This window comes from Furipterus horrens, unplaced genomic scaffold (genome assembly GCF_987537825.1).
Source record: "Furipterus horrens unplaced genomic scaffold, mFurHor1.1.pri manual_scaffold_12, whole genome shotgun sequence".
Taxonomy (NCBI): domain Eukaryota; kingdom Metazoa; phylum Chordata; class Mammalia; order Chiroptera; family Furipteridae; genus Furipterus; species Furipterus horrens.
The window spans coordinates 34,440,017-34,463,011 of record NW_028327182.1 but is presented as its reverse complement, the minus strand read 5'-3'; the positions used below and the strand labels follow the sequence as shown (position 1 = coordinate 34,463,011).

Here is a 22,995-nt window from a genome sequence, read left to right as displayed (position 1 = left end):
GCACTCTTCATTTAAGTTATAAAGAGAAACTAATCATCATTCCTACTGCCTAAGGACCAACCAGAAAATATCATCCGTCACAAGATAAACTAGTTATTTGTTGCTAGTTTGCAATTTTATTCAGGTGAAAAGTTGTAAACAAGAATCCACTGGAGCTTTAAAAAATAATAGTAGTATTTTACTATCACCTATCTAAACATATGCCCAAAGGAAATGCCACAGTCTATGAATCAGTATTATGAAAAAAATAAAAATCTGAAAATTATTTGCTTATCCAAATCAAACATTAGGTGAATTTCACAATTAACAGAATTTTATCAGTGAAAGAAAACATTAGAATACAGCTTCCTCTTACCTTATAAAACAATCCGTTCGAATCAGTAAGAGATGCTGAAGAATAGAAATAAAATATTTCTCTGCTCTGGTTTCCTTAACTGTGCTCCACACCATGTTGTAAACATCATATGCATCAGTAATTGATTAAGGAATATGTAGGTTTATTCATACTCTACACTGAGCTAAAATAATGACATAGAATCTAAAGATTACTGTATGTCTTAGTCTAAAAAAGGCATAGTTCATACTCAACATGTGACCAAAAGCAAGTAGTTAGAACTGAGAGTAGAGGGAAAGTTGTGTGCAAATGACACCCTGATGCTTGTCTCCTCCTCTACAATTAACTTCAACCGATCTTCCTCTCTAGAGCCAGACAGTGCAGTGGGCAGTTGCACTGGGTTCTGGGGGTGCCCTGACCCAGAGAGCATACTTATCAAGGAGAAGCCCCAGTGGTGGACTAGAACCGGCAGATCTCTGAAAAAGCACATACATCTACGGACCCAAGATGTTAACAAAAGCCCATATGAGTACATACCCAGGCAGGAGCTAAGGTCCCCTAATTCCTACAGCTGGAAAGCATGTGGGGAGGGGGGGAGGTACCGAACATAAAAAGACAAAAGACACATACACATAAGACTGGTCTAACAGAACTCATTGGTAGGTTGAAACATCCATTTACTTATGTGTATATGCATAAAAATCATACATTAACTAATAAAATAAGAAAAGTTTATACAATTACCTTTCTAATTCAAAGAGGTTTGATTTTATATTGTTTATATAGAAATGGCTTGAGGAGTTTTAATATTTTATGGGAAGGAGGTTGGTTGGTTGAGGTTTAGACAGTAATTTTACATATCTGTCTAGATTTTAGAACAAAAGGATATTCAAATTCAGCTCTAATATCTTCTAGGCGATGAGAGAACTCAATCAAGTCTTCTTCCTTATGCTCATCAAAAACTTTAAGTTGGATATCCAGGCCATCATTCTTAATGCATTTTAAATTCTAGAAATAACACATAGAAATTATAATAAATTTTTTCCATATTGCAAAAAATTAAATAAAAACATAAATAAACCAACCACTCAAATTGATTTATAGCATTCAAAATTTAAAGTGTTAAACACTCAAAAATCTTATCATCTAGATTTTAAAAATAGATTTTAATATTCAAGCCTTTTTCCCCACAGATAAATTATTCTCCAAGGTACTTTATCTAAATTTCCCCCTACTCAAGTACTCCTCTAATTTAAATATTAATAAGGAGACCGCAGGGCACTTACTAGCAGTATCTCTTTCAATCCACAACGCATAAATTCATTTCTGATGTGAAGCCTGAAGTCCAGATCATCAGGAGATGTAACAAGGGCATTGATTAGCTGCATACATGCCACCTACAATAAATTACACAGCCAGAGTTAGACTTAGATTCAACATTTAAAAAAGGAGGATAATAGAACTGAAACATCAAGGTTTTGCTCCAAGTATTATTAAACATCTTCCCTCACAAAAGTTTGTTAAAACAATAATTCTTATTTTAATCAAGTGTGAGTTACATAAAAATTATAGTTTCAGTGGAATCTTTACTTTTCAAGCAGAGGTTCCTGTGGGCAAGGAGGTGGAGAAACTGCAGGCATTGCCACTGCTCCGCAAAATCATTTACTCTAACCAGAAATTTAGTTCTTGTCCAAAAATGTCATTTCATATACATAAACCACAAACTGAACACATCCCCGTTGACCAACTGTAAATCTCTAATAGATGGCTAACACATAATAGAACAATAAAATAATTTTCCATTCATCAAGACAACTCCAAAGTCCCAAAGACTTCAAAGTCAACAAGTGTCCTGAATCTGGTTAATGGGGTTGTTATAACCAGAAACCATACAGGTAGGTAGGACTGATAGCAAACCAAGGCAGGGAGGAAGAGGAATACAGGTCCCGTCCACTTACTCAGCAGTCCTTGAAATTCTATGTATCTTTTCTAGTATCTAGGAAAGAAAGCCTTTGAAACTTTCTCGGGCTGCCAGGCCTCAAGCCACCCCAGCTCTTGCTCTTGCTACCCTTTCTCTTGCCTTTTGCCCCCACTTCCACCTTAGCTGGGCCCGTTTTCTTCCAGGAAAATGGATCACCGATAAACCCTGCTTGCACACTAATAGACTTGCTGATCTGTAATTCTTTACTGCATTGGCGACAAGAACCAAGTTTCTGGGAGTTTCTCCCATAACAATATTATGAATGCTACACAATTATTTACTAGCAGTTAATTTACTAGGCAATAATTCTTACCTTCTGGCAAAAATTCAGAACCACTGTATGTTATGATAAAGGCATAAAGAAATAATATAACTATTATATATATTTTTAGTATATACCTTAAATGATAAAAATTAAAATTCACCGTATTTTTTCAGTTTAGGTTTAACACTCCAAATTTCAACCTCTCCATTTTTTAACCCTGGCCTGAAATATATCATTCATCATCTAAAAATCCATATCATGGAAGCAAGAGAGATTGTCTCTAGAGAAGCGGAAGTATGCTTTGCTGCTGATGTTGTTATTTTTCTAAGTATACATTCTACCAAAGTCTAGCAAGAATGATGGGCCTTCTGATCAATGTTTAACCTCATGCTGTTCCCTAAATTGTCCTTTCTCTATCCCTTAAGGCAAGGTTTATATGAATTTTAAATGTCATTTTTAGGTTAAGACACCAGTAGGGGTCTCAGTCCCTGTTGATTGAAATATATAGTAATTGTGGTATTTTATAGTTAAATGCTAAAATCTAGCCAGCATACTTCTACTGTCAAAATTCAAGACTGTTTAAAGTAGGGGTGAGAAATGTGCCAGAAGAGAGGAGAAAGAAAACATTTTTTTTTTTTTTAAAGGAAAAACTGAAAAAAAAGAGTCAATCTTTCCAGCACACATTCACTGAACTGTAACCACTTCATGTCAAAAAGTCAAGTTTAAAATGCTTTCTTTCCACTTTCTTTCCAGTCATCACCTGATACCCACAAAGGTTTTTTTCAGCAATTTTAAAAGATCTCAAAGAGCACACAAATGTTTCTGTGCATTCAGAGAAATTATATCAGTCTTAGTCACCAAGTTTCTGGAAAAGATGTATATTAAAGACCACTCAAACAAAGCCACAAAAATAAGTAACAAAAATTAGCAGTAAATAGCACCTAGATGGAAAGTAGAAATAAGGGGAAAAAAGGAGAAAAGGATAATTCAAAGTATTTCCAGGAAACTATAAAGGACAATTCACCGTAATAAGAAAAACAGAAAATTGACTTAAGTTGAAATGATGAATTTAGTTCTATAAAATATCCTTCCCAACTCTACAATAATTTGCCATCATGACCTTGGAGCCACTCTAATTTATACTGCTTATGTTAATTATGCAAAGGTGTCTATGGATACATATAAGTATGCAGCAAAATGTATTATTTCCTTACAGATAAAAAATCTATAATCAAGCTAAAGACCAAGGAATTAGTTTCTTCTACATTTTTACCACATATATTTTTGTATCACATAATTTCACACTAATACAGCATCCCAGCAGAAGTGGGTGCCAAATCAATTCCAAGAGACACTAAAAGTATTTCATGAACTATAAAGGTAAACTAGACATGTTGCCTGCCCAAATGAAGGTAAATAGGTACAATGATTAAAAATATACTATATACAATGGGAGATATGTTTGGTATATAATGGGAATATGGAAAAACTAAATAAAAACAAAGACAGCTTAGTAATGGTACAGACTTCTAAGGAGTAATAGGAAGGCAGCCTGATGAAGAGGAGGACCAAGATGTTGCAAGCAGAGGGCTCAAAGACATAGGCTCTTTTGTTGAATTACTTGGAATTCATATTTCTTAAGTAGTTTGTAGAGTGTGAAAGAGGAGAGCAGGGGAAGAAGTCCATGGAGATGAGGCTGAACAAAGAGACAGGGTAGATGATGCCCCCGATGCAACCAAAAATAGTGGCCATCATAATGGATTTTATGCAAAGAAAAGTCAATAATAATAAAGTTAATAAAAGAAAAGGCAGTAATAATAGTCTTAACAGATACAAGTTAAGAACCTATATTAAAAGTAACTTTCATGAGCGATAAGGCAGAGCCTGAATATTTGAAATATAAAGAAGAAAAACGGATACAGTGTAATGGCTGGATTGACAGGGTGAAGAAGAGGAAAAGAATTTACAGGAGACAGGCCACCTTTGTTATTCAAGTAGACAGGAGGAAGTCCATTAACAGACATAAGAAATGCAAGGAGAGAAACAAATTTTAGAGAATAGAATAAATCCCACTTTTAACACCGTGAGATTGAAATGGAACCATTAAGAATCTCTCATTCATTAACAAAAATTAGTTACTGAGTACCTACCCTGTGTCACCTGGGGATATTAACAGAATCTCAAGGAAATACTAAGTGAGATGTTCATCATAAAGAATTAATCACCCTGCTCTGCTTGATGTTCCAAAAACGCAGCATATGATCGCCATTAATTTGCATTATGCCATACTAATTGCTTCAATAGCAGTTCTGGAACTGAGGAGAGTAAGAGAACAGGGAGCTTCTGCCCTCTGGGGAGCATCCCAAGTTAACTAAAGATTCTGTCTTTGGGCATCAGACTGCAGTTCACTTTCTGTTTTATTAGCTCATACAATTCATTCCTTCAAAGCCTATTTATTGGTGCCTACTATGTATCAGGCATTGATCTTTGTGCTAGGGATATAGCTATTTTTTAAAAAAAGAAATCGTTATGAGAGAGAAGGGGGGAGTCAAGTTTTGAATCCAAGTTTTTGAGCCTAGGCAATTCAAAGAATAAATATAAGCTGTCATTTATTTGGATGGGAAAGGCCCTGGGAGAAATGGGCTTGGGAAGAAAGATCAGGAGTTCATTTTTGAAGATGTTAAATTGGAAGTATCTATTAGTGATCATTATCAAAAAGAGTAGGGGAATAACTGGATATAGGAGTCTCCAGTTCAAGAAAGATTACCATTAACAATAGAATGAAAACACCAAGAGCTTAGATGGATCATCTACATGGGCAGTAGAGAGAAGATAAAAAGGACACAGAAGAACTGACAGGGGCATTTCAACTGTAGCTTTCAATTTGTAGGTTGAGGAAATAAAATAAATAAATTCTTAAACAAAAAAAAAAGATGCACCAGCAGGTGTGGTGCCTGAGTGCCAGCCACGAGGCCTGCCCAATTTTTTCCCAGGCTGCCAGGACAGATGCTTTCTCCATGACTGCGCTAAAGGAACTGAGATGATATCCAACAAATAGCAAACCAAGTATTCTTTAGAAAGCTTACTCTTTATTCAACTTGTTCATCCTGGATCTAAGTAGATGCTCTTACAAGTAAAATGATAGCTAAGTCCAGACTGGAAACAAGTACCAGTAAAGTACTTAAATAAAAATACTCTCAGATTCTGTTAATAATATTTATTATCTGGGCATGAGAGATACTGCTTAGACTGCTATTCATCTTTCCTACTGCACAGCAGATATCATCTGTCTCTCTCCACACAAAGTTCACATTTATCAAGTAAAAATGAATAAAGGATGCTTACAGAGAAATAGTTTGCCTCCAGAACAAAAAAAAAGAAAATTCAAAGAATTTAAATTAACATACATTAACAGACTATATAATATAGAAAAACACAAAAATAGTAAAGTACGTCAGCAGATAAAAGTAGTATAATTTTATTTATACTTCCAATTATATGTTCTGTAAATGACAGATACAAAGAGAGAGCAAGTCAGAACTTGGAGTAACTGCATATATCCCATAGGTCCAGAAAAAAAAATAATAATTTTTTTTTTGCAGGATTCAAGAGGCTATAATTTACATGAACAGGAATACTAAAAACAAACTTGGATTTTTAAATATTTATTTAGACACCCCTGCTGAGACATCATTAATTTCTTCTATTTCCTCCCATAAATTTGATTGAAACTGCCTGTATTGCAATTTTCATAGGAAACATTAGCTGGCTTTAAATTCTTGAGTATAAGCTTCATAAGGACAGGAGTGTATTTCACTCATCTGCATAGTTCTAATGTCTAGCACAACCCAGTTACTGCATAAGTAACTGACTAGCTGGTTAATTATGAAACTTAGCATTTACCTTTGAGGCATGAATTAAGTTTATCTTTCTGGTGGTCTATTGTAGCCTAAGTGAAGAAATAAATTATGCAGCCCTGGCTTGATAGCTAAATTGGTTCAACCGTTGTCCTGACATGCCAAGGTTGTGGTTAAATCCCAGGTCAGGGTACATGTAAGAATCAACCAATGAATGCCCTGCAGTGCTCTGCAGTGAATGAAGTCAGTCAAAAAGGACCAGTAATTGATGATTTCATTTATATCACATGTCCATAATATGAAAAAACCTATAAAGACAGTAGATTAATGGTTGCTTAGAGTTAAGGGATAAGGAATTCTTTTGGGGTTGATGAAAATGTTCTAAAATTGTAATGAAGGTTGCAAAACTCTGAGAATATACATAAAAACACTGAACATATACTTTAAAGTGGGTAAATTATATAATGTGAACTTATATAATTTACATAAATTTATAAAGCTGTCACAAAAGAAATCACTTCAAAACCACATCAAGTCTTTAGACATATATGTATGTGTGTATATATATATATATATATATATATTTTTTTTTTTTTTTTTTAATTTCTTCAAGCCTTGGTAACATCTTGCATTAGCGTACAATATCAAAATGAGGAAGTTGAAATCAGTACAATCCACAGAGCTTATTCAGATCATACCAGCTTTACACTCATGTGCAGGTATTCATGTGCAGTTCTATGAACTTCTATCACATTTACAGACTTATGTAACCATCACTACAATCAAGACACACAACGGTTTCAATCCCACAAGAGTCACTCTGCTACTTATTTATGGCCACACTCAACACCTTCCCAGACCCGGTCCTAAACCTTTGACAACAATTATACTGTTTTCCAGCTCTATAATCTGGTTAATGTGAAGAATGTTATATAAAAGGAATCATACAATGTGTGACCTTTTAGAATTGGCATTTTTCAGTCAGGGTATTTCCTTGGAGATCATGCAAGTTGTATGTATCAGTGGTTCCCTCCTTTCTGTTGTTTAGTGTTCTGTGGAATGGCTGCACCAAACATTAACCATCCACCCGTTCAAGGACTTGGGGGCTTTTCCAGTTTGGGGCTATGACAAATATAACTGCCATAAAAATTGGTGCATGAATTTTTGTGAAAATATAGATTTTCATTAATCAGGGATAAATGTTCAAGAGTGTAATTGCTGGGTTGTATAGTTAATATTAATTTTAATAACAACACTGGTAATGTCCCTGGAAAAGAAAATGAAGTTCACTTCCGATTTCCACTCTCCACCAACTTTGGTTAATTTAACAAAATTACTACTTACAGCTGACTTTTACTCAACAATTCTGCTAAAGGACCAAGCATTGCACTAGCATTTTAAATATATTATCCTATGTAATACTTGCATCAACAATGAGCTAGGTACTGATATTAATTATCTCCATCTTACAACTGAGAAAACTGAGCCAAGGAAGAGATTTGAGGCTGATCCAGAGTCACACAACTAGGATGTGAAGAACTGGGACTTGAATTCAAACTGGCCTACTTCAGAAGTCTATTCCTTTTACCAAAAGACACTACACCTCTCACTTTTATAACATGAATGTGATTAGATGTAAAAAGTATATACTGGTACAAAAATGTCTTCATTTAGGGAATAAAGTTTATATGTGACCATTACATTACATAAATGAGATTTTAAAAATTAGATGTGATCTCTAATATGCTGCCAAAGTAAGGAAAATTAATTTAATAATTGACTGGTATGTGCACAAATATTACATATGCAAAATTAACATGAGTACTGGATGAAAATTCACAAAAAGTAATTGTTCAGTTTTTCTCTATGAAGTTTCATGTAGGTTTACTCTTCATTAACACTGTGGTGAATAGGAAACCTGGGAACAGACAAAAAAGGGGAGGCAAAGAAGGGAACGGAGGGTAATGATATTTGAATTAAAAGACCCTAACCAAACAAGTGAAAAAGCAGGGACTCTGTCAGAAGTGGGTAACATATCCTAGGTCCTCACTTGCACACCCTCTAATAAGCCGGGATGAGTAGGAGGGGCTCTTTTCCAATGGCTCCATACAACAGGGACATATACACACATCTCCACACCTGCCTACTGCCCAGAAACAAATCACAACAAGAAATTCCTCACCAGCCACTCACAACACTGTCATCAGAAATGGCATCATCACAAACACCATCATCACAAATATCATAATAAATTTATTAATTTAACAGTCCTAACATTTCCCGATTTTGCCTGAAATATTTTTATCAATATTTCTTTAAATATACTCATACTTCATTAGCAATGACTGTAACAATAATTACAGGTATAAAAACTCACCTCTTTTCTTAAGGATAATGTAAATGAATATTGGTATGCAGCTAGGATACTCCTACATTTAATACTAAATGTGACTTTTTGGAAGCACTTAAATATTTTTGAAAATCTCTGTAAGTGTACCTTGGGTACACTTGGGTATTATTCACATAAACTTTCAATATTTCAGATATAAAAACTAATACAATGAGAAGCCATTATGAGAGATTGCCAAAATGTCTTCAAAATTATAATAATCAACTTGTGAAACTAACATAGAATAAACAATTTGTGGGACTATAATTATATAGTTTACAGAGATACATAGTAAGTAAACTTCTAGGAAAGTAACCTATGGAAATAATTGTAGGTATATACCAAGTTGCATCTATAAGATAAATTATGATATAGAATAAATTATAATTCTATACACTTCTTAAAAATGGTATAAAATAGTTGACATGCAGGATTTCATATTATAGTGTTAAATATAAGCCAGTCAGAAAACAATTACAAAACAATGGGCATGATATACATGACACCTACTTGCAGTTGAACTGAATTGTGTCGAAGACCTTCCACAATAGAAGAAAATCTGTCAATTCTTCTTTCTTCTCCAGCTGATGTTAAAGCTTCTAAAACTTCTTCAAGGCTATTGGAAATTTTGAATTTACTAATTAAATTGCAAACAGCAAGTAACCCAAATGTTATAATCCAATTGTTTGATTTAATAAATTCGGTAGTCACTTCTTCTTCCAGGCAAGTTTTAAAAGCAGTTTATTCAGTATGTATCAGTAGGTTACATAGCATGTATCAAGCAATGCTCTAAGCATGTTACACATTTTGATTTATTTATTCCTTATAATAACCCATCTATATAGTGCTCACTACACATCAGGCACTAATTAAACCAGTTTACAACTAGCAACTCATTTGTAATTCTATGAGGTAGGCATTATCATTATCCGTATTACAAATTAGGCAATTGAGGCAGAAATGGTTAAACAATTTTCCCCAAATCTACTAAATGGTAGAGCAAGGATCTAAAACCAGATAATATATGTAGTAAGCGCCATAAAAATGCTTATAACCACTACACTCTACTTCCTCTCAAATATAAGTAACTGAAGACACAAATATATAGTACTAACAAATTATAGTCAAATATAAAAAATAATAGTTATGCAGGAACTATACCGGCTACTCCTTTAAAAAAAACAAAAATACAGCTATGTTCACAAGACCTGGAAGACTGTAGAAGCTTACATAGTTTCATAGTCTGTGAACACTAAGAGTTATCAATATTACATCATTTTGAGCCCCATTATAAAATAAAAATATAAGAGAAATAATACGGAGCTAGGGGAAGAAGAAAGAGAATGGGAGGAAAAACAAGAAAAAAAAAGAAAGAAAAAAAAAAGACAAAAAGGGGAAAGAAAGAGGAAAGGGAAGATAGAGATAGGGAAGAAAAAAAGAGAAGAAATAGGAAGTGTGGGAGAAAGAGAGACAAAGGAAGAAAGGGAAACAAAGGAAGGAGGAAAGGGAGAGAGAGAACACAGGAAGTATCTCATGTGACATTAACTTCACTCTGGAAGGAAACTTGACTTGGGGTGGTGAACACACAATACAATGTATTGATGATGTTTAATAGAACTGTACCCCTAAAACACATATAATATTATTAACCGACGTCACCCTAATAAATTCACTAAAAAAGCCATGAAATTCATGCTTAGGTTTCTACACCAAAATTAATATGGCTTTTTTAAAATGGGAAATGGAAAGTGCTGAGGCTATAAGTCTGGCTTTGTATGTTGGGACTGCAGCAGGAACAGTCTCATCGACAGATACCCTTGACAGGTGTGTATGGGGGCAGAAGGGCAGGACGGGGAGCTGTCTGTTGTGTCTCCAACTAAATCCAAATTGAGTGGTTCGACAGTCACCAGCCACAGAGGATCATCACAAGGACAATTTTCCAACATGTGCAGAAGTTCCACTTAGAGGGCTCTGCCTGCCCTTACACAAGAGTGCTATATCTGTTTGTCTCTGGTTGTTTGGTTTTTATATCTTTATTCTTTTTAAAAAATATTTCAAGTACTTTTTAAATGCTTCCTTGTGATAAGAATCCCCAATCTTCTTTTTAAAAAAATAGCTCATCTTTATAATTATCTTTCAATATGTATGTAAGTCTTTTAGTTACAGCGCTAGCATGTGAATGTCTTTAAAAGCTTTGGTGTATATTTTATGGTCAAGAACTATGTACCCTCAACTAGTAAAATACAATTCCATATGTCACTTTCTAAATCTGCCTTACATACAGATTTTCAAATAGTATATTCGCTTTTTATAAGGGAATATACATGATCTACACTTTGAATTAATTCTATCTGAAAGAAAAAAAAATATATGAAGTAGAACTCATTAGAATTTTTACTTACAGTTTGAGTTCAGAACAGTATAAAATAAATAAGATGAAGAAGTCAGTATCTCAGCATATATCAGGGGTCCCCAATCCCCCAGCCAGTACCAGTCTGTGACCTGCTATGAACCAGCCACACAGTAGGAGATGAGCAGCAAGCTCCATCTGTATTTACAGCCACTCCCCATCACTCACATTATTACCTGGGGTCCACCTCCTGTCAGATCAGCAGCGGCATTAGATTCTCAAAGGAGTGTGAACCCTGCTGTGAACTGTGCACACAGAGATCCAGGATACGAGCTCCTTATGAGAATCTAATGCCTGCTGAACTGAGGTGGAGCTGAGGCGGTGATGTTAGCGCTGGGGTGTGGCTGCAAATACAGATTATCTTTAGCAGAGAGGCTTGACTGCACAGAGACCATAATAAAGCAACTGCTTGCAGACTCATATCAAAACCCTATCAGTGAGCCCTGGCTGCTGTGGCTCAGTGGATTGAGCACTGGCCTGTGAATTGAAAGGTCACTGGTTTGATTCCCAGGCAGGGCACATGCCTGGGTTGCAGGCCAGGTCCCCCATCAGTGGTGTGCGGAAGCCAACCATTTGATGTTTCTCTCTCACATTAAGGTTCCTCTCCCTTTCTCCCCTCTCCCTAAAAAGAAATACAATCTTAAAAAAAAAAAAAAAAAAAACCCTATCAGTGAATGGTAAGTGACAATTAAGCTGCATCTGGTGGCAGGCTGTAAGGCCATCTGCCGCCTCAAATCCATAGAAATATTGTCTTCCACAAAACCAGTCCCTTGTGCCAAAAAGGTTGGGGACTGCTGGCCTATACAAATTAAGTGGGTTGCTTAAGTATACTTCATTTACTTAAATTCCAGTCTAAAACAGAATAGATAATGAAAACATTAAATAAAGCACACTGTATTAAATAATTATATAAAAAGAGGAGTAAGTTCAGAAGACTTACATGCTCTCCTCCCCTACAATGCACACTGCAGAGAGGAGCTTGACCACATCTGTCATCATACTGGGGTGCGTGGGATCGACAGCTTTGGCTAATAAAGAAAGACTCCGCTCTTCACTCATAATTCTTTCCAAGCCATACTATAACATTTTGGAAATAAGAGGTTAAATGTTAACAGTTAGTTTTTAAAATATAGTGTTCTGAAGAAAATGCAGTTATTAAAAAAGTTTTATAGAATAATATATTTTATAATAAAACAAAAAAAATAAAGAATGTATAACATCCTAAAAAATTCAGAGAAGTATACAATTTACATCAAGAACTATGAGAATCAATCAAATACAGATAACCACTCAAAGGTGATTTTACAACGATACTGACTGATAATTATTAACACAGATAAGTAGTCAGCTGAAGAAAGAGAGAAGCAGTGTAAAATATTGAGATCTCCCAACAGAAACATACAAAATAAAAAGTCAGATGGAGAAGTAAACACTAAGGCCATGCGGATCCTTCCTGGGAAGGAAGACTGGTAAGAGATACACTATCACAAGTGGATGCACATTTCCCAGAGAAATAAAAGTTACTGTGAACTGCAAGTGCAATGTAAAATTTACAAGCAGAAAGGAAAACTGGCTTTAACAAACTCATTTCAATACACCCAAAATATTATCATTTCAACATACAATCTAAATAAAACATTCATTGATGAGACATTTCACTTTTTTCCTCCCTTAGTCCAAATCTAGAGTGTATTTTATACTTAGAGCACATCTCAACTCAGACTAGATATATTTCAAATGTTCAACAGCCACATGCCTATAGCAACCACATTATACGGTGTAGGCCCAGAGAATAACACCTCGTTCAAAAATGGGGAAAAGCTGAAGGATGATTTGGGTACATACCATATAGAAACTGCCATAAGGAGCATCTGTACTCTGATTGGAATATTTTATCATCAAAAAGACAGTGCAGTTGCAAACACATTATAAAATGGGATGATTTGGCATAAAAACAAAGTATGTTTGCTACTGTCAAGATGTCACAACCAATTAGAAGATAAGCAGTTATGTTAATGGCCCTGGCTGGTGTGGTTTCTTGGACTGAGTGCCAGCCTGTGAACCAAAGGGTAGTAGGTTCGATTCCCGGTCGCGGCACATGCCTGGGTTGTGGGCAGAGTCCCCAGTTGGGGGCATGTGAGAGGCAACTACACATTGATGTTTCTCTCCCTCTCTTTCTCACTCTTGTCCCCTCTCTATAAAATAAATAAATAAAATCTTTTTAAAAAAAAGTTTTTGTTAATGACTTAAGTGGTTTAAGGATGTATAAATCTCTTAAGGCTCCTTTACAATACGGAAGACAAGTATCAAATAACAAAAAATTCAGAGAAGCAATAAAACAATACTATTTTATCTACCATGATCCCAGAGAATCCTCTAGAAGTGAGAAACTGGTTGATTACAATTACTCCTAAGAGTTAACTCACGCTTTATCCCAATTATGAACCAATGAACTATGGCTTACACTAAAAATTAGCACTAAACATAAGTATCAAAGTTGAACCTATAACAAGCTTAGATTCAAATGTGCTGATTGTTATGAGATTTTAGTAATAACTTTCCTATTGTAAATAGCATTTATGTAAAGAAGCCTTCACACTGTGCTGAAATACTACATTTGCTTTAGACTACTATCTGGGGAACACAGTACAAAGAAGGAGGGGCAAACAGAGGATCAAAAGCACCAGTATATGATTTGGGGGAAGACGTCTCTGTCTTGGTGATGAATAGGAAAATTAAAGAGATAACTACACTGGTCAGGAAATGCTCACTTCTGTGAAGTCTGGGGTTTGTTTCATACCTGCAAACAAAGAATAAAAAAGCAGGCATGGGGCCAGAGACTACAATATGCCTCAATAATCATTCCAGGGAATTGTCAGAGGTTTATAAAGTACCGCTTAGATTCAATTCAAAGTCAGTCAAAGATTAGCAAGTACCAAAGGACCGGTTCTGTCCTAAGAAGCCCAAGGACTGAGAAAGGCCTGCCTCCAGCATTCTCCCCTCATTTCCCAGCCACCTCACTATCCTCAGTCAGTGCCTGCCCTCCTGGAATCAGAATCTTGTGGCTCCTCCAGCCACTCAAGGAATTTTCATACGGATTTCCTCAAGTGACTCTGCAGCTACCTTCTCTGCCAAGCCCTAACCCATCTTGTATGAAGGGCACAACAGCAGCATTCTCTGATCTCATGGTTTTGGCCATCATCCTGTGGCCCCCAAAGCTCCATCATAGGCAGTATTCTCTGATTTTGCTAATATAAAAAAGTGTAGTTACCAGTTTAAGTGTGAAATGAGGCCAATTGTCAATATTCAATATCTAGAACTGAAGACAGAACGGCTGCTTACTTACATAAAATTACTCTCATTCAATTACTTAAAACACAAAGCAAAGCAAAACAGGAAAGTGTCGACTCTGGGAGAAATAGTCAACTTACCAGTGCTGGCATGTACAGTGCATTAAGTGAAGGCTTTTATAAGGTTAGAGAGGTGGTGACAGCTTTTGGAAGGTCTAAGAAAGTCTCTTGACTAAATGTCAAAGACCCACTCTGGATTTTAAGAAAACTCTGTGTTCTAAACTGAGGATTAAAGCAAGGTTCCATCTGCATTCTCTATGAGGCTTATTATTACCTAACAGATGGAATTTCAGGCCAATGAAGAGGGTTAGGTAGAGGAAGGTTAGTACCCTAAATCCCTGTACAGGATGCCCAACACTAACTACATGCATACTGGTGCTGAATTCATACTGGTGTGAATTAATCCCAGCAGCAGAAACATCGTGGGGAGAGGGGCTGGCTTCAGGAGCAGAGCACCCTTGCTGGGGGTGTATAACTAAAACCACACACGAAAAGAATAACTGGCCACAAGGAAGTCCCTCTTCTAATTACCTTCGAACTTAAACAAATTAGCTTTTCATCCTGACATCGTCTTCCTAATATTCACAATCCTTTTCTATTTAAAAAATAATAGTCCACTTTAGTGTTATAAGAAACTCACTTTCATATATTATCAAATTTGCTTATTACATAAATAATTAGTAGTTCAAAATAAGGTACCACACCTTTTTCTCTTAAAGCCTATATTGTTCATCATTCAATGACCTCTTATAAAGGCTGCACAATGAGGTATAGAAAAAATATCAACAGATCTTAGGGGAAAAGAAAACCCTTTACCAAAAATTTCAGACAGAATATAATACTAATTCTAAGTATCAGTAACTTAACTTTTCATTCTTACTAGCACAAGTGATATCAATAAATACAAACAGCAATATATCTCAGCTCCACATGTACAAACTGTAAGCAACAGTGTTATCATAAAAAGTTAATTTTACTAAATAGAATATAAATACATACAAAGTTTATCCACTCTCCTATCCAGACTCAAAATGAGTAGGAATATTATTTTCAATATGCCATCTCACTTTAACCATGGTATTCTTCCCAAATTATGATCTACCTGCCCCTCTGGTTTGAAAAACATGTTCCTGGGATTTCTCTACTATCGAACTTTCCACCGCTAGTGAAATGTCCAATTTGTTTATTTTAACTTTCAGAGGAGCTTCCTAAAGCAGTACTATACACTTACAATATGATAAGACCTCCCTCTATCAGCAGTTTCTGACTTCTTTATTCATTTATCCTTATATTCGACAAAAATACCTAAAACCTACTTCTCACAGTACAATAGAAGACTTTTGTTTTCTACATCAGATATTTTCATTGAAAATCTTATCTAATTAGAAGGGACAAGGGAGAAGAAAAATATTTCACTGGCTAAAAATAGAAAACTTAGCTCCAGAAAATGCTAAAAAAATACATAAATAATTCAGCAAGATAAAAATAATTAGGAAACAAATATTTGCTACATTTAGTAAAAAATATATAAAATAAATGTTAGTAATTTAAGTATCAGTACTTAAGTGTGAAGTTTTCTAAAGGTTTATTCTAAAAATCAGAATAAGGCAAAATACTAAAAATAAAATTATCAGAAATATAGTTTGCTATAAAACACAAATCATCACACCATCATAAGCACAATTTCCTCTCCCGCTGTCTAACAGCAACTAAAATACCTATCATTACTCACACATCATGAGGTAAAAGCATTTAGATGTTGGAGCTAAAGACATGGCATGGGAGAGAAAAACTTCTTCAATTAACAGTATAAAAGAAACACTGTCAGAAAATCTACCTTCAGTAAAGAGCTTAGTGTTTCTCTCTTCTAACGTTTCCTCTTTAAATATGCAAACTCTGCAGATCTGTCATATTATATTTGGTCTCAATAATACTTCTATTAAGCGTAACTGCCCCATTTCTGGGACCTGATTTATCTATTTTCATTAATTGCATTATAGAGTTAAATTCCTAAACTATAAAAATTAAGTCTTTCCAACTTGATTCTTTGGTAATAAATATTAGTGCAGACCACATTTAATAATCGTGTATGGTTTCAAAGATGATTCACGCTATAGTTTTGGAAATTAGGAGAGAGTGAGCGAGAGGAAGGGACTGAGGAGAGAAGAGGGAAGAACAAAAAGGACAGAATGGGAAGGAGAGGGACAAGGAAAGGAGGGAGAGAGAATTCACTTATACGTGAGAAGCTAGGCGCCAAAACAAGGTCCTTTCATCTCTAAGCTTCTCTGCTAGGAGGCTGTTGTTTTTATACAAAACAGAAAATTATACAATTCAGTATTTCTTCCATTACGTACTAAACAGAATATCGAAGTAATACATCACTTAAGCGCAAATTCTTTATTATACAACTCTAATTCTTAAAAATTCTAGAAGAATTGGTGAAGAATGAATACAAGATGATTAATCACATACACACCTGGGTATTCATCAAAGCCTTCAGACACTGTATGACTTTGTGCTGATTCTTCCACACAATGTTTTCTTGTCTGCATTGGCATAAAAGATATCAGTGTTAGAATTACAATTGGACATGCAAATGTTAGCTTAAGTGAAAATAATCAGCAATACTTACATTTTGCAACTAATCAGTTTTTCCAAAATGTCCAGTAATAATCCAAGCCCCTCATGTCCAAAGCTTTCTACCCAACTGAAAAACAAAACAAAAGATAGTTATATATTAAATTAGCACCCTCAGTTTGGAATATCACAATACTACCAGAAATATTTTATAATAGTTATAATATTCTAATCATAAACACAATATAAGAGTAATACTTTGTACAAAACCATTCATAATTCATAGTCTTAATTGTGACAGAAGGAGCAAAATTGGGATAAGCTAGTACTATGCAACCTTATACATACTGAGAACATCCTGTTTCAAAGTTTAGATTTTTTTTTTCAAAGCTTCTTCATTATTTTTTAAATGAGTATTTTCATCCTCACCAAGCCACCTCTAGTCCATAAACCCATAGGTATAGTCACAGTACTGCATATAATTAGGACATTTCTGCCAACAGACAACAGCTCACCTAGATTATAGAAACCTTTATAGAAATTAATATATTTTTCCCAGTGGAGACTTAGAATGCCTAAGTCAATAAATAAAATGATTAACAATCTGTCTTCAAAACAAAAGTGGAAGAAATCAAAAAATATCTGTGCATATATTTATTTGCATACATGCATTTGTATATTTTTCTTTGTATGCATGATTTTGTGTGTGTATGTGTATGTGTGTGGCCTCTGAAAAATGAAATGTTGCCCTGGCCAGTGTAGGTCGCTGGTTGGGCATCATCCTGCAAATCAAAAAGTTGCTGATTTGACTCCTGGTCAAAGGCACATGCCTGGGTTGGGGCATATATGAAAAGGAAGCAATCGATGTTTCTCTCTCACATTGCTGTTTCTTGCCCTCTCTTTCTCCTTCCCTTCCCCTCTCTTTAAAATCAAAAAATGAAAATAAGATGTAAAAAAGAAAAAGAAAAATGAAATGTTAAAAATAAAATTTCATCCAATACTCGAAAACAGCACATTATAAAGAATAAAAACAAGTTTAAGTCATATACCAAGATATAATACCATTTTCTTACTTAAGATACAATATAACATTTCCCATGAAAACAAGAAGGGTAAAAATCAAATGCAACATTTTATATGAAAAATAAAAACATTGTTTAAATATCTACTTTCATTTGTACACTTCTGTGAACACAGCTTAATTACCTATAAATATTCAGAATTTCTACTTTTACCACTCCCTCCTCCCACAAAGAAAAGCAATTTGCCATTTAGATTGGCAGACTTGTCAGATTATTTGTACTCTGTGAAAACCAAGGAATAACTAAGTCAAGAATGCACTAAGCAGTAACAATACTCCTCTGTGAAAGCAGAGACTGGAGATCACTATCGTAGTAAGGGGAGAAAGAAAAGTTAAAAAGAAGTTGGTGTTTTCAAACCGGAACCTACTTCAAAAATGAAGAGGTGACTCTGCCCTATCAGCAACAGACATTACCTGCAGGCACTTCAATTCCTGCTTTCATGTTTCATGAAAACACCTAGGGCATCCCACTTAACTGTTTGTCTTGTCTCCTATCTGCATTTATTATTTTTCACATGCAGCAGGGAAGCTTGCAATCAAACACATAAGGAGTAATTGGAGTTCTGCTCGGGCTGGCACTGCAATGTGTGGGCAGGTTGTTCGGCAGGCCCTCCTGTGTTAGTGCCTCACAGTGAGACCTCAGTGCTTTGTTCAAAGTAAACTGTCAGTAATCTCTATATTCAAAAGTATATCCATAAAAATATTCTAAAGCTATACAATTTAGAAAGTATATTAACCCAGATAAATCAAGATAAGTATTCTGGTCTAAGTAATTAATAAAATGTATCACCACTAATATAATAACTGTAACTAGAATACTGGGGCTCATGTAAGTTTTCAAATCAACCATTCTGGACCCACCAGATAACTCTTCTACATTGTAGATACGAATCATTAAAGTAAAACTTACATCTACTCACGTATATCACATACAAACTAATTCTCTATAAAACACAGTTAAAGAAGCATCCTACCTAATTAATTTATACTACAATCTTTTAACTCATAGTGAGAAGTAATTTATCAACAACAATACGATCAAAGAAGTTGGTAACAGTCTTATCAAAGGCAGATTACATTTCATAAAACATCAAAAATAAGAAAAGTAGGACAGGGTGTGGAGAGTAGAAAGTAGGAGGCTTGATAACAAAAGACACACTATAATATTTAAACATAAGAAAGAAGCTGATGAAAGTACTCATTGAGAAAGTAATATTGAAACACAAATTAAACAGGCCTAAAAAGTCTCCCTGTTTTCCTAAAAAGTTGCAAGGCCAACATATTGTTGTATTAACATATTGTCACCCCAAAACCCATTCTCTCAAAACACTTGTCCCCACCCCTACTGTTTTCAGCAATATTATTTTTAAGGATAAGGGCAAATATCAGTTCCTATCTCTTCTGGAAAAGATGTTCAAGATAAAAAGTGATATTGAGTAGGTAGGTCTGCAGTCCTGACAGAGTTTTATTGAAATCCATAGCTTTCTACAAAAGTAAAAAATTTCTCATCATCAGTGTAAGAAGCAACCTGGAAAAAAATTATCAACCAATCTATAAATAATCAATCTTCAGGAAACAAAATCTGTACTATTTATTCTGTGCCTGTCAGCCCAGTACCATCAGGCATTACGTGGTTTAACTATAAACTGCATTCACAGATGAATAAGCATTGCGCAGATGTTTTTTCTTCATGATAGAAATGGCACAGAGATTAGAATAGCATTTGTATTGGAAAAAAATTGCTTTAAAAAAGCAAAGTAATGTGCTAAGTACTGATTTAAAACAAAATCTACTTCTTAAAATTCTATAACAGGAAATATCACACTCTTCTTTTAATTGCTTCAACAGAAACTTCTAAGTATATCACCATTTAGCACTTTGTAGGATTCTCAATGTAGGAGAAAAAAAAAGGCGAAGAGGTAAAAGAAGAAAAAGAGGAAGAGCCAGTCTCTAGGATTAAATGTTCAAACCACCTTTAAATGTTCAAAGCAGCTTAGGCTTTTAAATTCAGTTATTATTTCCAGAGATAGAGGATGAAATCAAAAGTGTGCAAAGTGATTTTCCAAAGTATTGTTGGCTTTATGAAGCAAATACTGTCACCTCGGAGAGCACAAAAGGCAACATTCAGTCAAGTCTCAATTTACTTCCTGGCCAAAGGAATAAAGCGCTGTGTTGTGTTTCCTACAGACTAAAGATCAAGTTATTACCTCTTCCAAAAGTGCCCTAAGGAAGGGAAAGACAAATGCATCACAGATTGTCAGAGCTGAAATAAACCTACCAGACCTTAAGAGCAATCTTACCTGAGGCATACACCTGGAGAACAGGGACCATTTCTTATTTGTCTTTAAATCTCCAGCACCAGGGACAGACTACACTGAATAAATGGTTTTAGAAAGAAAGACACTGAGAGAGGCTAAGGTCACTTAAAAATAGCATCTAAGTCTACTGATGCACAGGTGCATACCCTTACTTTATATACACCAAAAAAGGCACAAAGCGATGATGTGTTCTATGTAGCATTATTGAACCTGTCTCAAACTTCATGCCAGGAATATCAATTCCGATTCTGAAACTGATACTTACCCATACTGAACCAAGGATGATGAATCTGAACACACTGTCCTACAAAACACTTTAGGACTTGATTGCTGCTGGAAGGGTGATGTTTCATTACCACTAAACCTCAAGTGCTCATTAACAAAGTCAGCCAGCCTTTAATAAGGGCTCACTATGTGCTTGATACTGTACTACATATGAGAAATACAAAACTGAATCAAACATATTCTCTGACTTTGAAAGGATCACAGACCAGTGGCTGAAACAAATGTTGAACAAAATTATTTCCATAATGTAATGATAGGTGTTATAATCATCTACCTGTTGGGAACAAAGCAGCTGATGTCTGAACTGAGTCTTGAAGGGTAAGTCAGGAGGAAGTACATGCAAAGACATTAAATGTTAAAGATGGGCCCCGCATTGAGCACCACAAGTGGCTGTATCAGAGATAAAACCAAACAGGTAGGAAGAAGCCTGATTTTGAAAAAACTATATATAATGCCATGGGCAATGGGAAGTCATTAAAGGATCAGGCAAATGTGCTGGTAAGAGTAGCCCACCTCTGCCCTGCCCCAAGATGGCCACCTCCTAACACCAAGACCTATGAATATATTACAATGCATTGCAAAGAGAAACTAAAAAAGGAATAAGGGTTGTTAATTTAGTTACTTTAAAATAGAGAAATGACCCTAGATTATCCAAGTGGGTCCAATCTAATTATAGGATTCTTAAAGACTAGTAAAACCTATTCCCAGCTGAATAAGCAACATAAGATGGAAGAAAGAGATTCAAAATATGAGGGGAACTCAGCCTGCCTTTACAGGCTTTTAAGATGGAAGAAGAGAAACATGGGCTAAGGAATGTGGGTGGACTCAAAAGGCTGAAATAACCCTAAATTGCTAACTTTCAAGAAAATAGGGATGTTAGTCACACAACTGAAAGGAACTGAATTCTGCCAACAACTCAAATGATGAAGTAAATGAGTTGAGTCTTCTCACTCATGAACATGGAATTATCTCTCCATTTATTTAGAACTTAACTAATTTCCTTCATTATTGTTTCATAGTTTTAAACATAAAAGTTTCATACATAATTTTAGATTTACACCAGTTTTTGTTTTTTGTTTTTGAGCAGTAGTAGTAAAATGATGTTTTCCAAAAGTTCACTGTTAAGATGTAGAAATACAATTGATTTGTTTTTCAACTTAAAAAAAAAACACAGAATATAAATATATCCTCTTAATACTTAAGTGTTTAGTATATATTGTTACCTATATGCACCTTGTTGTATAACAGATCTCTAAAACTTTTTCATCTTGCAAAATACAACTGATTTTTGTTTGTCCTGGATCCTGCAATCTTGCTGAACTCACTGACTCGCTCTAGTTTTCATTGAACCTTTGAAGTTTTCTGTGTAAATGATGATGCCCTCTGTGAATGGGAACACTTTTTATTTCTTCCTTCCTGATTCATATTCTCTTTATTTCATTTTCTTGTCTCATTGCTCTGACTAGAATTTCTAGTACTGTATTGAATAACAGTGTTTAGAGTAAACACCCTTGCCTTGTTCCTATCCTAAGGGGAAAGTGTTTCACCATTAAATATAATATTAGCTATAAGATCTTTGTATTATAATTTGTGTAATCAAGTTGAGAAAGTACCCCTCTGTATTAGTTTCCTAGGATTGCTCTAACGAAGAGACACAAACAGGACAGGTGGCTAATTGGTTGGAGCATCATTCTGTACACCAAAATGTTGCGGGTTTGATCCCTTGTCGGAGCACATACTTATGTTGTGGGTTCGATCCCTCGTCAGGGCATATACATGGTAGATAAGTGATCAATGCTTCTCCCTCACATCAATGTTTCTCTCTCTTTTTCTTCCTTCCTCTCTCTCTGAGATCAGTAAAACATATCCTTGGGTGAGGATTTTTTTAAAAAATAAATGTATTCTCATAATTCTGGAGGCTAGAAACCCAAAATCAAATTGTCAGTAGGGCCAGGCTTCCTCTAAAACTCTGGGTAGAATCCTTCCTTGCCTGTTCCTAGCTTCCGGTGGTAGCTGGTAATACAGAATTCCCATATTCTATCATCAAACAACACCCTGTGTGTTGTTTCTTCTTATAAAAACATAAATTATATTGTAGTGAGAGAGCCCACCTTACTCCCTTATGATCTCATCTTAATTAATTACATC

At 35.1% G+C, this 22,995-nt stretch overlaps 1 protein-coding gene across 1 annotated transcript in view; it reads right to left on the bottom strand.

The window, feature by feature from the left end:
- DIAPH3 (diaphanous related formin 3) overlaps window positions 1-22,995 on the bottom strand; it is a 474,633-nt gene that overhangs the window by 318,373 nt on the left and 133,265 nt on the right. Inside the window, exons 6-12 of the mRNA XM_090258348.1 lie at window positions 17,219-17,293; window positions 17,063-17,132; window positions 12,177-12,313; window positions 9,337-9,442; window positions 1,621-1,731; window positions 1,224-1,342; window positions 356-472 (exon numbers count right to left, since the gene is read on the bottom strand). Coding sequence (XP_090114474.1) covers window positions 356-472; window positions 1,224-1,342; window positions 1,621-1,731; window positions 9,337-9,442; window positions 12,177-12,313; window positions 17,063-17,132; window positions 17,219-17,293 — 735 coding nt within the window. The remainder of the gene's footprint in view (window positions 1-355; window positions 473-1,223; window positions 1,343-1,620; window positions 1,732-9,336; window positions 9,443-12,176; window positions 12,314-17,062; window positions 17,133-17,218; window positions 17,294-22,995) is intronic.